A 17,306-nucleotide genomic window follows, 5' to 3' on the forward strand; every position below is an offset into this window, starting at 1 on the left:
AATTTATTTTTTAAGTCTTTGAGGGGGAAATAAGCATGTCTCAATAATTAGCATGAGAGCTAAGTTGGGCAACAGAAAGTATATTGACCTGAACTGCAGCCTAAACTTTATAAGGATCAGCTGGGCCACGACAGGACTTCACTCAAAGACAAAATAAAGAGACAATTTTAAACATGCAGCCAAACAAACTGTTTGAAAGTAAAACAACCATGGAGTTTTCCCAAAGGTGCCCATGGCCAGAACTTGCAGAAGATTCAACCAATGAGATTGTTTGACTATAAATTTGTACTTTGAATTATTGCACTAATGGAATGGAGGGTCAGGTTAACAAACTCAAGGCCAAATGATTTGGTCAGAGTTCAGTAATTGTGTAGAAGCTATATATCAGCCCAAAGCAATCAGTGCTCTGCTTTTACAAGATAGATTACAATTCCATGCATACCTCTACACTCAAATTGAGCCTATCATTACATGGGGCAACTGAATTTTATGGCACTTCTCAGAACTTAACATAGCAATAGAGTTGGAATAAGGCTCTAAGACACAGTGTGTTTGAACTATACCTTCTTATTGACCTCTGTACGGTGGAAATAACCCTTTTGCCCTGCACGAGCAATTGTAAACCCAACACGAGCTGGATGCCAGGCCCCAATGCAAGCGACCTTTCGCAGACCTTTGTGGGTCTTCCGCGGCAGCTTTTTGGTATGCCAGCGGGAGGTGACACCTGCAAATTAACAAGAAAAAAATGTAGTTGTTGGAGTTACATTTCCTTCGCTTGCTACTGTTGGAATATTTTGTACTAAATCTCCTAAATGTGTATCTGCTATTAAGTAAACTTGATAACTTACAATAATCTCCCAATTGTTGCATACAATAATTCTACATCCAATCCCGCCCACTCTTTTAAAAAGTCCAGCCATGTTTCTCTACGCTGCATACTCCTGCTTTTTTAAGTCCCGCACTTAGCCAATTAAAATCTGGAACTTTCCATGAATCCAATCTACTTCCCTGGTATTTCATCCTCAGTACGGGCATGTGGAGCATAAACACCAGCATAGTCCAGTTGGGCTGAATGGCCTGTTTCTGTGCTGTAAATTCCATGTAAATTTGGAAAACCAGTTTCAGACACTGTGTCATCCCTAACAGGACCACTGATTGAAGAATCAGGCATGGGAACCAACATGGCCAATTTGCACCATGTGGTTTTCCTGCTATTAAAATAACAATCAACACACACAGTTCAGAAAATGTGCAAGCTGACCTCAGGACTCCATTGTTTAATGGGTGTTTGTGTTGAATGAGACTCTGCCAAGCATGGAGTCATACGAACACAGGACTTAGGAGCAGCAGTAGGCCATTCAGCCCTTTGAGCCTGCTCCGCCATTCCATAAGATCATGGCTGATCTGGTTGTGGTCTCAACTCCACTTTCCTGTCTGGCCCCCATAAACCTTGACTCCCTTGTCTATCAAAAATCTGTCTAACTCTGTCTTGAATGAATTCAATGACCCAGCCTCCACTGCATTCTGGGGAAGAGATTTCCACATACTAACTTAGAGAGAAACAATTTCTCCTCATCTCCATCTTAAATGAAAGATCTCTTGTTCTTAAACTGTGTCTCTTGTTTCTAGTCTCTCCCGCAAGTGGAAACATCCTCCCGGTATCTATCCTATCAAATCCCCTTAGGATCTTATGTTTCAATAAGATCATCTCTCGTTCTCCTAAACTCCAATGGGTACAGGCCCAACCTATTCAACCTTTCTTCATAAGATAAGACAAATCTTTCAAGTTGTGACAGTATTCTCTAGACGTATCACTTCCTTGAATTTATGTTCTGCTGTTCGACTCATACACCCCACCACTCGACTAACGCTGATAACTGTTTGCATATAATATCATCACTTACAATCTCTGGTCAGTTATCAACCTTGGGCTTTTTCTCTTTATCCTCTTAATTCAAAGACATATTCCTCATTATGTAACCAATCTCAATATTTTTGGCATGATTGTTTACTTTACACTTCTGTGTGCGAAGAGTTTTAAATTTGAGGGGTATGATAACAAAAAGCACCAGCAGTAGGGCAGAATGAAGATACCAGGTGGTGGTAACATGCACACTTCTGACAATTCAGTTTGTGTATATTTTCCTGTAATCCCTTTAAGGGGTGATTAATGTCTGTTGCTGTCCTCTCCTAGTGGATATTAGAGGAATTATAGATTATTTAAACGGTTTTCTGATAGCAAGGTATCACGGTATCCCATTGTGACATATAAAAACAGATGCTTAGACCATTTCTCCGGCAGTTGATCCCAACAAAGTTAGGATGACCAGGGGGATCCACACTAAATTTCAGGCTTTGGCACATTCAGCCCTGCCTGATCACTCTTGCTGACTGAGCTGTTCAAAGGACAAACAAGTCCTTTCTCTCATAGTTGAGCTCATCTTCTTCCTCTGGTGGCTGCTCATTCTTCCGCCCCTGCCTGACCCATGTGTATACTTCTTTGCAGGGCAAATTTGTGCAAGACGCAAAAGGCTATAATAATTCTTTGAAACCTTACCTGAGTTGTCTATACTTCTGAATTGTGGCTTTAGAAAACCAATGGCTTTGGCGATGACCCAGGTGGAAGCTTATTCCACACTATCTCTTTGTGGGTCTTGTCTTGGATTACACAGCGCTTCATTAGCTATGGCGGCAGTGTATGTCCTAGGACTTTCAGCAAACACCCCTGCAATCTTCATAGTCCTTCAAATAACACTGACGCCCATTGACTGCTGTAGAATGGAAGAGCCACTGGAAGGTGCTGGATTAATGGGTACTCACATACAGAAGTTTGTTCTGGCCTCAGACCAACTAGATATTCATGGAGTGATAGTGTTCATGAATGGAGTAGTACAGGAGGTAGATATGTATACGGCCAAAGGCTTAAAGTCAATTACGTCTTGGTCTCTGGACAATCCTACCATACAGCAGGACCCCATCCTGCTTTTCAAAAGGGAATTGAGGAACCCACTGGCCAATAGTATAACCAATGTATGCATTGATGAGTGAGCCCTGATTTCACAAGATTGCTTAGAATAAGTCTGATATAAAAAAAATCGATGGAGCTATAACCTTCAGAACCATTGACCAAGTTATCCTGTCTTGGAACTGAAGTATGTGTTTGGATCCAGGAGTGTGCAGTGTTCTTCATGGCCTTCTTCTGGGATCTTAGGATCAACATTTTGTCTTTATTACTTGGCCATAAAATATTGCTGGACAACATGGAGAGGAGGATCAGACAGGGTAGACTAACACCCATAACAGGGCCTGGTAATAATGAAGTAAATTGAAGGAAAATTGGGCAGACTGTGACAGATTTACATTCTGCCTTGTTGGATTTTGAGTGTTGTGGCCAGGTGATGCTTTATACCCAGACACTGGGCTTTGGACAGGTCTACAACTAAACATGGATGGCAGCATAAAGGATGGGCCCTAATGAAACATCCAAGGTACAAACACATTTGTGTGGCATGTTCCCTCTGACCTTCCTCCTCCAGAACCTGCAAATAAAGTGACAGGCCCATAGAAATACCCATAACACACTAACACCATTAACTGGACAATTGGGCACAGATGACTGATACATACAGGCAATACAGCTTTAAGAAGCTGTCCAGAAGTCTCCAGGAAGTATCCTTAGCTTCATTTATCCAACAATGGCTGATAAAATAGTAACTTGCAAACAGTTATACCAAAACAGTCATCTTTAAGAGCAAGGGTCTCTCTTGCCTGGCATAAATAGCAATAGTCAGATACTCTCCTTGCATTATAGGGATTTGCATGGGAATCAGGATTTTCATGGACCTAGCGAATAATAGGTATCTAATCAACAGTGCTAACTTAATCTCTTAGGATTGCTGGTTGCCTACCACGTTATTATATGTTTGATCTGCAGTCTAAGCATCATTATTTTTATTTGTTCATGGGATGTGGGTGTCGCTGCCTAGGCCAGTATTTATTACCCATCCCTAATTGCCCTTGAGAAAGCAGTGGTTGTCGTGTTATTATAATATAATACCTTGGGCTTAATTACTATACTAGACACAAGGCATCAATCACTCATAAGGGATTGGGTGAACATGTTATGATTCATTTATTAAGACTAGGCGCATGAGAATAGTTATACATAGGTATAAAGCTTGAAGATGTCAGAGCTGTGTGTGTGTGTGCTCTGCTCAAAGCAAAAGTGAAACTAAGACTAGATCACATGACACATTCCCCGTCATGTGATATAATGCTGATATCCCTTAAAGGCATAATACAACAGTGGTGAACCACCTTTTTGAGCCGCTGCGGTCCATGTGGTGTAGGTACACCCACAGTACTGTTAGGGAGGGAGTTCCAGGATTTTGACCCAGCAACAGTGAAAGAACTGTGATATAATTCCAAGCCAAGGCGGTGTGTGGTTTGGAGGGGAGCTTGGAGGTGGTGGTGTTCCCATGCATCTACTGCTCTTGTCCTTTGAGGTGGTAGAGGTCACGGCTTTAGAAGGTGTTGTCGAAGGACCCTTGGTGAGTTACTTCCCCTCTATTATGTCACTTACTGTGCATAGTACATTTACTGGAATTTATTACCTTAATAATGTTTTAGCTCAACATAACATAATATCTGAATGAATGATGTCCTAAAGGACTCGTAGCCTTACTAATGTTAGGACATCTCTTTTGCAGCTAGAGTATCAGTGAATGTAGATGGCTCTGGATCCTGACTGTGGCTAGAAGATATTGTAGTGCTCTTGTAAACCTGTGCTCCCTTTGAACTTGGCTCCAATGAGAGTGTAGGATTGGTGAAAAATACTGTAAGTGGGAAAAAAACTTTACTTTTGCCAGTAATCTTTAAACATTTGAAAAATAAAGGCTGGGATTATCCGTGCTTCCGGTGTCAGGCGTGTTCAGTGGTGTGAGCAGACAATATGGCACAATCGGTTTTATGACAGCGTGAAGCCAGATTGCAATCATCTGCTCAGCCCGCCAATGGCGGGCCACATTCTCCGCTATCAGACGTCAGGAACCTCATTGTAATACATCAGCATATTATTATAAGGCCAGCCTGCCGCACTCATCCCACCTCCCCCGCTCCCACTGGATCGTCTGTCCCAATTGGTGGGAAAACATGCCAACGTGTTTCACAACAGCAAATCAGCGATGTGCACTTCGCTCTGGACTTCAAGGTTTGTTTGCCTACCTTGCTTCAGTGAGCACTCGCAGTCATCAGCGCCAGGCTTCACAGGCAGCACCACATCACTTTTAGGAGGGTTCACTGCAGGTCTCTGCCTACCAGGTCAACCATATGTGGATAACTTTTCAAAGGCTGCAGGACAATGTCTTGCTTGGGGAAGGGGGAGAAGTGGCCTCAGGCAAGGGAAGAGGCTGCAGGATTAGGGCTGTACTGGGGATGGTGGGCATCCCAGGGTGTGTGTGGGGGCACATGTTGATCTGTACAATTGGCCTCAAAATGGTGAGGGCTGAGGACACAGTCTCCAGAGGAGATGAGGTCAGATGGGCATGTGAGGGTGTGTGTGTGAGAATGGGTGGTGATGTCCCTTGAGCTGGCAGTGAGTGAGATGCCAGTGAATGTGTGATGGACTTGAGTGTGAGAGTTTAGAGTGATGACATGGTTGCCATACCCTGACTGCACGGATGAAATCATTCATCCTCTATCTGCAATGGATGGCCAACCTCTTCTGTGCAGCATTGGCACTGACCACCACTGCCACCGCCTGCCAAGCTGGATTGGTGATGCTGTTGCCCCTCCTCCGGCCAGAGTGGGGGTAGAGGACATCACAGTGGGCCTCCATGGTGTCCAAAAGGTGCTTGAGAGCTACAGTCTTCTTGCCTTTTGGGGCCATGTCTTCTTTGCTGCAGTCCTGGGCTGGAAGCACTGAGCGTGGCTGTACTTTAAATGTGGTGCCTGGCGTGATGAAGCGGCGAGGTGAAAAGTGCATGAATGAGAGCCCACCCGCCATGGAAACAGTGTGTTTCCCGGGAATGCATAAATAATGTGGCAGGTTTGGGATGATAGGGCATGAAAACCCGCCATTGCATCCGGCAGGTAAAACATTGTTATACCCACCTGCTACCGCACTTAGTGGAAATCTGGATGCCGCCCAAAGTATTTGAAATGGAATGGAGGCAATTGTTTTTCAATTTATATTTAAAGATCGGAGCCGAGTCCTGGAGAATTAACAAGTATCTGAGTTACCTTTGAATCCCTTTCCTTTGGTGACACCAATGACATCTACCATTTCATTTTGATAAAAGACGTTGTGCACTGAGATCTGTTTCTCCAGTTTCTCATGTGCCCAATCCACTTTTTCCGCAATAGTTCCTCCATTCAGTTGGATTTCCATGATATGGGCTTTTTTCTGTCGCAGAGGCAGCAGTCTCATCTATTGGGGGAAAAGAAACTGTTAAATGGTCAACTGACAACAGCACCGTGACCTAAATATTTAATTTGAGGGAAGTTTGTTTCTTATCCCCTCTAATTTGCCCCTCTGTGGTCAACCCTGCATTCAGCCTGGATATATCAGTTGACTAGGTTGTAATGTAAGGACCATGGTTGTCTTCAGTCTACCCTGCTGATCACTGCAATCTGCATAATGGCACATCCTGAAATTAGATGACCCTGTTTGGAAGAAAGACGCTGAATTTATGTAGCGCCTTTCACATCCCTTCACAGCCAATTAGGTGCAGACAAGCAAAACTAAGGGCAGAATTTTATGATCCTTATGGCATGATTGGGCCGTAAAATGCAGTGAGCCATTCAAAAGTCCATTGACTTTGGCGGAACTATAAAATCCCACTGGCGTAAAATTCCACTCTAAATGAACATTGAAGAAGAGAGGATCTGAGGTAGATCTGCAAATTGAATTTTCCCTAAAACCCGATTATATGAAATTCAGGGTAAATTAAGGGGCATATAGGGGGAATGAGGTGCAATGAGAAAGCCATTCGAGATAGCACAAGCTTTTGGACTGAACTTTTTAATTATCCCATATTTCCACCTTCAGTCTTAACCTCTCCACCATAAAAGAAAGGGGTTAGATTTATTCTACTTAAACTGGTTTAAGTAAAATAAACTCGGGGTTGTCCTGATGCTTCCAAGTTAAAGGTGTAGCTGGCTGATTTGGTTGTTCTTCTGGCGATAGTAGTGCTGGGCTGAATTTCTTTTACAAAGTCTCTGTCTGCATCAGGAGCAAACCTGGATGGTTACAGTCAGCAAACAGGGCTTTAAGTTTGCCGGGTGGGCTGGAGAGAGAGGGAGGCAGAAGGGACCCCATTTGGGTTTTCTTTCTCAGTGTCTCAGCTGCTTGTCCTCAGTTCTGAGAAAATATGTGCTTAAAACATACAAAGGGTTGGCATGTCATGTGACCTTCCTTCTCCAACTGTTGGGGGGATCCACATAAGGTCATTGTCCATGTATTCCAAGGGTAACTGTTGGCTTGTGTCTCAAAAGTTATCTTGCCAGGTCCCATTGCCCTAGTGATTAGTCTTAATGGACCCTTTCCAACCATTGAATATCTGAGGTGATTGCCTTAATGCCTTGTTAATAGGACAGAAGATGTGAGTCTTTCACATACCCCAGGAGGTCATTGTCTTTGGTGGGTTTTGCAGACAGGCTGTCTCCATTCCAATAAATTGAAAGGTGGAGTATATGGTAATGTAAATTGGGGTTGCCACCTTTGGCTGTGATCTCAAGTCCCCTTTAGTCTGTATTTTAAAAAGTCTGCTTTTTCAAAATGTTCAATTCATGTTTCCAGCTGATGGATTAAAAATCATTATTTGTCCTAATGCACATCTTCATGGCATTTTGCGCACCATCCTTTGAGCACTAGAAATAGGAGCAGTAACCACAACATTTGGCGAGGTAATGGCCTCAGCCATACCTTCCACCCAATCCCTTAATTCTCTCAGTATCTAAAAATCTATCAATCTCTGACTTGAATATATTCAATGGCTGAGCATCCCCAGGTTACTGCAGTAGAGAATTCAAAAGATTCATAATTCTTTGTAAGAAGAAATGTCTCCTCATCTCATCCTAAATGGCCAACCCCTTATTCTGAGTCTGTGACTTTTGGTTCTCAATTCCCTAGGTACCTTTCTCCCACTACTGTTTGATGCCCAGGTATTTTCACCCATGTGAAGTCCTTTAGGGTGTTTAATTATTTCAGAGTTGCTATACAAAAACAACCCGTTGCTGTTGTTACTATATGTAGCTATGCTCATGGGAAAAAGGGCATACGATTAATATGGATAAACCATTCTAATGCACAAGGAAGACACAAACATCAAAACTGAGTAAGTTACGCAATAAAAACTGGCTCTATCCCCTGTTCTATCGATAGGATGAAATACAACTTCAGTGAAAAATGTCAACAATGTTCGTAACATATGACATAATGCTGCAGACTAATTGTGGGATGTACAATAATGTCATAAATGCTTACATCAGATGTACTATATGTCCAACCTAATTCGACAGTTTCTGAAGTCCACAATGTGACCTGATTGTTACCCTGTCTGGCATCTCTCCTGAACATTAAAGCAATAATCCAGCAAAGCCTGGCACAACGACACATTTTTATCAATACATGCAGCGGGCAGATTTAGAACTGATCTAACTTTTATCTTTTAGACACTTAACAAAACCATATGTACCCTAGCGATGCAGGCAGGAAATCAAACAACCCCAATAGCAAATCAGTGCTTTTGTTAAGCTACACAATTTTCGAAATTTGTGCTGTTCAAAGATAAAATTTGTGAGCACAAATTCAGACTGAAAATGCCAATAAACAGTGATTGAATAGGATCACATTCACTTAGTGTCTGTACATAAAATGTGAGTGTTGGATTCTATTTTAAACTGCCTACAAGGAGTCAACATTTTAATCATTTTTGTACTCATTTGTAATTTTGCTAATGATAATGGTACTGATATTGATGTCAGCCAAACTTTAATGTTAGCACCCTTGCCACCCCACACCCACTCAGATCCTCATGCCACCCCATGCTGGCTCCATGCCCACTATGTATCCTCCATAGCCACTCACACAGTATCGACCATCTGCAGTCCTCACAAGACAATGGGAATTATTTTCAATACAGGTGTACTAAACTAAACCTGTGAAAATCTAATAAAACTCTCATTCAGAAGTCTGTCATATGAGATAAATCAAATGGTGTAAGTCCCATTTTCTTACAAATACTGTTGCTGGCATGAGAATGAAAAAACAAGGCCATCCCTGCAAAAAAAAAAACTGCACTGTAGAAAAAAATGTTTAATCCCTTAAGTGACCATTATGTTGTGTAAACAAACAAGTATGTACTCAGAAACCACAACAAAGACAGAATATGGTATTATAATTTCTTTAAACTATCAATCATTTCCCTGAGCAGCTATGTCACTAGTCCACCTGCTCAGTTCAGGCCATTCTCAAATTTTGGAACTCAGTCAAGCATTCATAATAGCCACAGCTATCAAAACAAACCATTACAGCTACAGGACCATGAAACTGAAAGAGCAGGTGGAATTATATTTTCCTGTCAAAGCAGATTCCCTGTCAATCCATGGAGGGGAGCAGGTGCTTAGATTTTTTTAAGGTTCAACAGCAGGGGATTTTTTTCAAAGTTAGAGCTGTCTGTACATTTGAATTGCAAAACCAAACATGACAGGAGGGTTTACCAACACATTTTTCCACATTTTTGAATACATTATGACACTTTCTCCAATGGAAAAAGTACTGCAATGCATGTCAACACTTGTACAATGTTGGTCAATTAGTGATCATTCTACCTTTGCAGGACAGAGTCCTATGATGAACCGATACATTAAAAAAGCATCTACATTACAATACAGCGTCTAATAGTGACAATTGAAGGTGGCAAAACATTTTACACATAGCTTTCAGAATGATCCTGACTCCCCAGCAAGCTTCCCCCAGTGGTCATGAACTCTCCAAAGAGATGCATTATTTTGGCTTCCAAAACCCACAACCGCACACGAAAATAGTATATGGGAAGAAGTACAATTTTCCTGTGGTCCTCACAACAGGGAGGCTGACCTTGGAAGAGGTGTGTGTGTGTGTGTGTGTGTTTTGCACCCAAGGCCTTCCCATGCAACCCATGAAAAGGCCACATGAAAATGGTGTGGTGTTGGAAAGGTACAGGAAATTGGTTCAGCCGCCAAAAAAGGCTATGTTCTGCGTTTTGCAAACTAATTCCCACCTCCATGAGGAGATGAAAATCCAGACTGTCTTCCCTCTCAGGTCAAAATCCCATGGCAGTATTTCAAGGAATAACAGGGCATTCTCCCAGGTGTCCTGGCCAATGTTTAGACTTCAACAAATGTCAATAAAGTAGTTTATCTGCCCATTGTCACATTGTTGTTTATGGGAGCTGGCGATGTGCAAATTGGTTGCCAAATTTCCTGCATTACAACAGTGACCACTCTTCAAATATACTTAACTGACTGTAAGTGTTTTGGAATGTCCTGAGATTGCAACAGGTGTTATATGAATGAAAGTATTTTTCTTTTAATTTTGAATGGCAATTGTTACATTTATGAATTGCACTAAATGTAGTAAAAACTTCTGGGTTTTTTTATTCTTTCATGGGACGTGGACGTCGCTGGTTGGGCCAGCATTTATTGCCCATCCCTAATTGCTCTTGCAAAGGTGGTGGTATAAGTATAATGTTCTCCGTTTCACTTCTTTACGAATTAATTTGTCAGTATCATACAGTTATTTCAAAATTTCACTATGCAATGATTCTTTTTAATACTGGAAAGATCATTCTATGGATCACTCATGGCTCAGATTCTGGTTCTGGATTGAAGCCTCCTGTCTCATTATGGGCCTCCAGCACAATGGTTGAGAAATATTAGCATTGGTTTGAAGCCTCAGTGAGAGGCTGAAGTGCACCGTAACAGTGCTTAGCCAAGTCACTAATTCAAACTTCTATCCTTCATATGTAACATGCTATTGCGGAGACTAGAACAAGGGGACACAGTTTGAGAATAAGAGATGTTTTAAGACTGAGATGAGGAGAAATGTTTTCTCTCAGAGGGTTGTTAGCCTGTGGAATTCTCTTCCCAGACAGCAGTGGAGTCTGGGTGATTGAATTTAATCAAAACAAAGTTAGACAGATTTTTGATGGACAAGGGATTCAAGGGTTATGGGAGGCAGACAGGAAAGAGGAGTTGAGACCATAACCAGGTCAGCTATGATCTTGTTGAATGGTGGAGCAGGCTCGAAGGCCTGGATGGCCTACTCCTGCTCCTAAGTCTTATATTCCTATGCAGGCAGTCAATAGAGCAGCACTGCATTGAAATCATGTTGGTACCTACTCTGCTTCCTGTTGTAGAATGCCCATATAATTGGCTAGACATGGGAAAGATAAATATGGAAAATGGAGAAACAAAACAGTTCCTACCTGAGTATGAACAATGACTCTGATGATCTGGCAATACTTCTTCATGACTTCAAAATCTTTTTCTAGCTGCTTTTTCCCCACTTCATCCTGCCATTTCTTGCAGTATTTAGTAAAGGCTTTCTTCTTGCTCTTACACCTAGTTGTATATGAAGGTATGAGACATGGGCTGTGGCATACAATACTGAACATATATTAATCATTCAGTTCAAAGCCAGGAGACCAAAAAAGTCCCACCAATATTTAGACCACAAGCCTGAATTTTCCAATTGGATTTTCTCAATTCATGAGCAGAAATCAAGTGGAATATTGGACGCAGTTTCTGCGATGCCCATTTTTGTATCTGCCCCAATTTCTGGCAGTGTTGTGACAGCATTTTATAGTTACATCTTATTTACTGTTAGACCTTTCACCCATTTAAAATGGACATCCATGGTTACTAGGTGTTCTGAAAAATGCAACGAAATAACCTAACTATCAAGAGTTAATTGATTTATGAGAGACAACTGCTGACCTGCTGTAAACTCATTATCAACCACTGATGACTTATTCTCTATAAAGATTCTGATTCATACTGGATAGAGTTTCATAGTTGCAAGCTGCCCTCTGGTGTCCTGCTTAAGTGGCCATTCTTCATGCAGGAACATGGCCAATTCAACTAAGTCCAATAATGTCACAGGTCGTGCTCAAATTTAACACAGACATGGGATCTTCCTGTTCTGCTTGGCTCAGTTGTAAAACTGAACAGTGAATTCATCTACCCTAGATCTTAGACGAGGTTCAGCTTTTACACTCGGGGTTATTCACTTTGGGCTTTCACAGAGATGATTGAGGTTTTTAAAATTAGCTTAGGGCTGGATGTTAATAATAGTGGGGCTTGCCTATGAATTACAGTAGATGTGGTAAGTAAGGGTTCACTACAGGCGGGCCAACTTTCATTTCTATTGCCTGAAATTAAAGGCATTCAAAATGGGGTTGGTAGCCTGGCCGTCAGAAAAGAGGCTGACAACATTTTGAAAGGGCAATCACTGGATGCCCAATGCATCCCACCCACCCACCCATCCCAACACCACCCCCGCAACCACCACCCTTGCCACCCCTATTCCCTCCCTGTCATAGGCTCCATTTTAGGATGGAATTAGATGGAGTGTGTACACTGTAACTACTTCCACTGGCGACTTAGCTGGAGACCCTGCCAAGGTTAAGTTTGGAATTACGTTAGTGGGTTCCAGAGTTACAGGAGGATCACATCCACACTTGACTAGCTGGCAGCCAGGATGACACAATATTGGGTGGTGCCAATACAGGAAGCTGCATTGGGACAGCCCTTCAAAGCCCCCCCTCCTCCACCCCGACCCACCACCCCATAACTCACCAGTCTGATGTTAATGAGATCTGTTCTCAAAAATCACAGCTGCGGGTATAGCCAGTCGGCCATCACTCCAGGCAACAGGCCAGGGGTAAAGGCAACAGGTGGATCAGGTGTGGGTACAGATGGCACACAATCAGCAGTGGATATAGGCAAAAGACAGTCTGCCAGTAGAAGTGGGGGTACAGGAAATTGGCAGTGGGTGGGCGACAGACAGGTGATCGACCAAGTTTAGAGACAGTCAATGGTTGCCCAAAAGTCAAAATCAACCCCTAGGTCTTTGAAAGAAATGTAACAAAGTTGGTGAGGAAGGTGACACGGTCTCCTGGAACCTGCTTGATTTTCACATGAAGTGTGAGGAACTTGCCAGAGGTTATCCTAAAAATGATTTTTTTTTCCTCTCTGGCTTTCTTTCCCCTTGAGTTAGCCCCTGTGGAATGGTTCACAAATTTTCATTGTCTAGTAGATGAGTTTTGATGGTCCCTTTCCTGGTCCTTTTTTTTTGAATATTCAATTTTGGATTCTATACATCTCACAAATGTCCTACCCAACTGTGAATGTGCAATAAAGTCAAGTCTCAATCAGCCATGATTTATTTGAATGGTGGAACAGACTTGAGCAGCTGAATGGCCTACCCTGCAGGTCTTCTTGATTCAGGTAGTCAGAAATAGAAAAAAATTGTTTCTATGAGGAGACATTAAACCCCTCTGTCTAGAAAGAAAAAGCAGATTGAAATTGTGGGGCATGGTGGAAAGGGAGTAAATCACACTGATATATTTAAAAAATTGAATGGCTTATTTATTCTTTCATGAGATATGTGCCTCGCTGGCAAGGCCAACATTCATTGCCTATCTCTAATTGCCCGTGAGCCAAGTGGCTTGCCACAACATTTACGACAACTGTTAAGCCTCAACCAAATTGCTGTGGGTCTGGAGTCACAGGTAGGTCAGACCAGGTAAGGATGGCAGATTTCCTTCCCTACAGGACATCAGTAAGCCAGGTGGGTTTTTACAACAATCAACAATGGTTTTATGGGCACTGTTACTGAGACTAGCTTTCATTTCCAGATTTATTAATTGAACTTAAATTCCACCAGCCATGGTGGGATTTGAAACCAGAGCATTAGCCTGGGCTTCAGGATTACTAACACAGTGACACCGTCTCCCACGAACATATAGAGAACAAAATATTACTGTTGTAGGAGCAAAGAGATAAATTTGAGTTATTGAAGATTAATTTTAAATTAGACACTAGAAAAATGTGAGTTTGACACCCTCACATTGAAGTCACACAGTCCTCCAGACCTCAAGTACAGTGTCTGGTTCTGGTCAACAATGTTCAAGGGAACCTCACAAGCTCTGGAATTGGTAGAGAGAAGGGCCTTGAGACTCTTTACCAAAGGTAGGCAAACATCTGGAATAATCTGCCAAGTGAGATGACAAGTGTTAAACACATTAGGGAGACTGAAAATGCAATTGGATGCTGGATCAGAAGAGTAACCAATTTTGATGGGCCAAATGTTCTCTTCTGATCCTTCACTTTTTGTATGTTTTCCTTGAAGCTTCTGTCCAAATGGGCTGCACCCACAGTGAGATGCAGCTTACCAAACCAGCAAGAGGCAAGAATATTTTCAGGCTGTCTCCTTTTGACCAGTCACCCACTCACATTTATCTCTACATGCAAATCAAGAAAGGAGCATTTGAAAAAAAGAGAAAAATTCTTATTACCAGTTCTTGTAGAAACGTCGCTTGCACTCATCACTTATATGTTCAGCAAAGATTGTCTTAAACGTCCGCGGTCCCTTTGGAGTCATCACATACCCAACAATCCCAACGACTATCAAAGGTGGAGTATCAATTATAGTAACCGCCTCCACGGCTTCTCGTTTTGAAATCTCTGTAATGTTATAATACCCAGCTTAAAACATGCTCTGTACCTCAAAACATAGCTCAGAGCAGATAGGAAGGTAGCTGCTTCACAAAATCATTTCACAGTTCAATTTTGGTTTGTTTGCAAATGCTTATCATTGTACCACTCAATGAGAAGAGTTGTTCAGCCCCAGTGGCCTAATGGATAAGGCACTGGCCTCCTAAGCCAGGGATTGTTGGTTCAAGTCCCATCTGGGGTGGAGTAAAGTTTGGTCCACAAACAAATGTCAATGAGAAGAGTACAGAAGAGGAAAGACTATTCCACCTATTAAACAAGGCTGTTTGTGGGACACTGTGATACACTAAATGCCTGCAGTATTTGACTGTGAAATATAGTGCCACTGAAAGTCCACAAGCTTCCCAACAGATTTGGAGTGGGTAGAGATTTGCACTGTTGGAAATTGGATGGGACATTTGTTGGAGGTATCACTGGGAGTTCCTCTGGGGTAGGTGGTTATTGCAGCCTGAAATCAGATATGGAGATGGTTTTGGGTGCAGGGCATAGCTCACAGAAATTCCCATGGGTGCCACATCCAGTGCCTGTACAATATTTAGGTACCCTACCTTTCATTGTTGAAGCTGGTTCCACGTAAGTGTTTCAGGCCAGGTTCCTGTGAAATCCGTCTTCTTAAAAAGGCCGATTTTAAATCAGCACCTTAGTATTCAGTAGGACTCCTCACCTTAGGCAGCTGTCCACCACCATATTTTCCAGACCCCCTCCCTCCTCCATCTCACCTAACTGATATCCCCGTTGCACTAATATTTCCAGGGGTTCAGACTCCCAGATATATTAGAAGTCCTGCTCTGCCATTGTTACATCAGTGGAGTGGGATTACAGGAGGCAGCTCCTCAAGGAAACTTATTGTAAATGAAGCACAAGGATGTTAGAAATTGTGTCAAAAACTGTTATTAACAGTGAAATGTAATGGTAAAACCCACGCCACACTAATAAAGATCAAAGTGAACAATAGCGGGAAGTCAGACAGCTGTTTGGCATTAGTGACCGACATTAAAAAAGAAAAAGAAAGAACTTCAACAGCAACTTGTATTTATGTGGCACCTTTAACTCCATAAAATGTCAAAAGATGCTTTGCAGGAGCATTATAAACAAAATCTGACACCAAGCCATATAAGGCGATATTATGGCAGATTGCCAAATGCCTCGAGGTAGGTGTAAGGAGCACATTAAAGGAGGAAAGAGAGGTAGCGAGGAGAAGAGGCTTAGGAAGGGAATGCCAGAGATTAGGACCCCTGTTGTACTTCGCAGTAATGCCATAGGATCTTTTGTGCCCACCTGAGATGGCAAACTGGGCCTTAAGGTTTAAAGTCACACCTGAAAAACAGCAACTCCGACAGTGCGGAACTCCTTCAGCCGGGTGCGCGTCAGCCTGGATTTTATGCTCATTTCTCTGGAGTGGGGCTTGAACACGCAACATTCAGTTGGTAGCACTCTCACCTCTGAGTCAGAACGTCGTGGATTCACAACCCACGTACTGCAGCGCTTCAAGCAATCTACACTGAGACTCCAGTGCAGTGCTGGACGAGCGCTGCACTTCGGAGGTGCCGTCTCGCAAGCAACAGGACAGTAAAATAATCCAAATCCTTACTCGTGCCAGGTCTTTGCATTTCCCGCAGGATGTGGGTCATGCCGGCTTTGTAGCCCAGGAAAGCTGTCAAATGCACAGGCTTGCTGGGATCATCCTTCGGCCAGGTTTTCACCTTCCCTCTATGTCTAGAACTTCTCTTGCGGGGGAGGAATCCCAGATGCCCATGTCGAGGGGCCGAAAACTTGCGATGTGACTGGAAACAGAAACACAGCTTAGTTTAATAAAAAAAACATGGCCACCGACACATATAATCTATGATTGAAGGTCCATGGTAGGAACATGCGTTTAAAGTTAGCTGGAAAAACTTTCACTAAGGATTACACAGTAACTGCAAAAAGTAAGAAGATATAAAATAGATATTCAGATTCAGCATTACTGCTAATCCAAGAAAGAAATTTTGTATTAAATCATAGAACTAATGCAGATAGCACGCGTACCATGCTGTGTACTGTGCACTAGCGAGCAGCTGAAAGAGATAGTTTCCAAGTGCTGAAATAAGCTCATCCTTAAGATGTTACTTAATATAAAGTCACAAATTTAGCTCCTGGCTCCATTAGCCTGTGGATTAATTTTAGGAGCAGGGTGGTTGCCTAAGTTTGACATCACAACAGTTGCAGACACTGAAAAGCTAGGTGTCACTGACGCTACTCGCTACATTACAAATGTTCACTTGCAACTTATCAAGATACTTATTTTTGTCCCTTTTCCCTCATGAGATTCATAACCACCTGAAAAAATAAAGTCAATTATAATAGTCAGATGACATGTGCACTGCCTCTCTAAATATCACTAAGCTTTAGGCCTGTTGAGTCATACCGAGCCACACACATATATTTTGAATAAATAAATGGAACTTATATTTATGACAGACTTCAAGTGCAAAAATTTGTGTTTATATAGTACCTTTAATATGGTTAAATGCTCCAAAGTGCTTTAC

General features: G+C 42.3%; 1 protein-coding gene and 1 non-coding gene across 3 annotated transcripts in view; one reads left to right on the plus strand and one right to left on the minus strand.

The window, feature by feature from the left end:
- LOC144690831 (large ribosomal subunit protein uL3-like) overlaps nt 1–17,306 on the minus strand; it is a 46,891-nt gene that overhangs the window by 5,390 nt on the left and 24,195 nt on the right. The window contains exons 1-6 of one of the 2 annotated variants that reach the window (XM_078558670.1): nt 16,807–16,864; nt 16,370–16,562; nt 14,562–14,730; nt 11,469–11,604; nt 6,241–6,427; nt 564–724 (exon numbers count right to left, since the gene is read on the minus strand). In XM_078558670.1, coding sequence (XP_078414796.1) covers nt 564–724; nt 6,241–6,427; nt 11,469–11,604; nt 14,562–14,730; nt 16,370–16,562; nt 16,807–16,809 — 849 coding nt within the window. In that variant the 5' untranslated portion in view covers nt 16,810–16,864. Of the gene's footprint in view, nt 1–563; nt 725–6,240; nt 6,428–11,468; nt 11,605–14,561; nt 14,731–16,369; nt 16,563–16,806; nt 16,865–17,306 lie in introns of those variants that run through there. The other variant, XM_078558669.1, reaches the window with a different exon arrangement.
- Nucleotides 14,890–14,962, plus strand: trnar-ccu (transfer RNA arginine (anticodon CCU)). The gene has a single exon. It is a non-coding gene; the product is annotated as a tRNA-Arg (tRNA).

Source organism: Cetorhinus maximus, chromosome 15, assembly GCF_964194155.1.
Source record: "Cetorhinus maximus chromosome 15, sCetMax3.hap1.1, whole genome shotgun sequence".
Classification (NCBI taxonomy): Eukaryota; Metazoa; Chordata; class Chondrichthyes; order Lamniformes; family Cetorhinidae; genus Cetorhinus; species Cetorhinus maximus.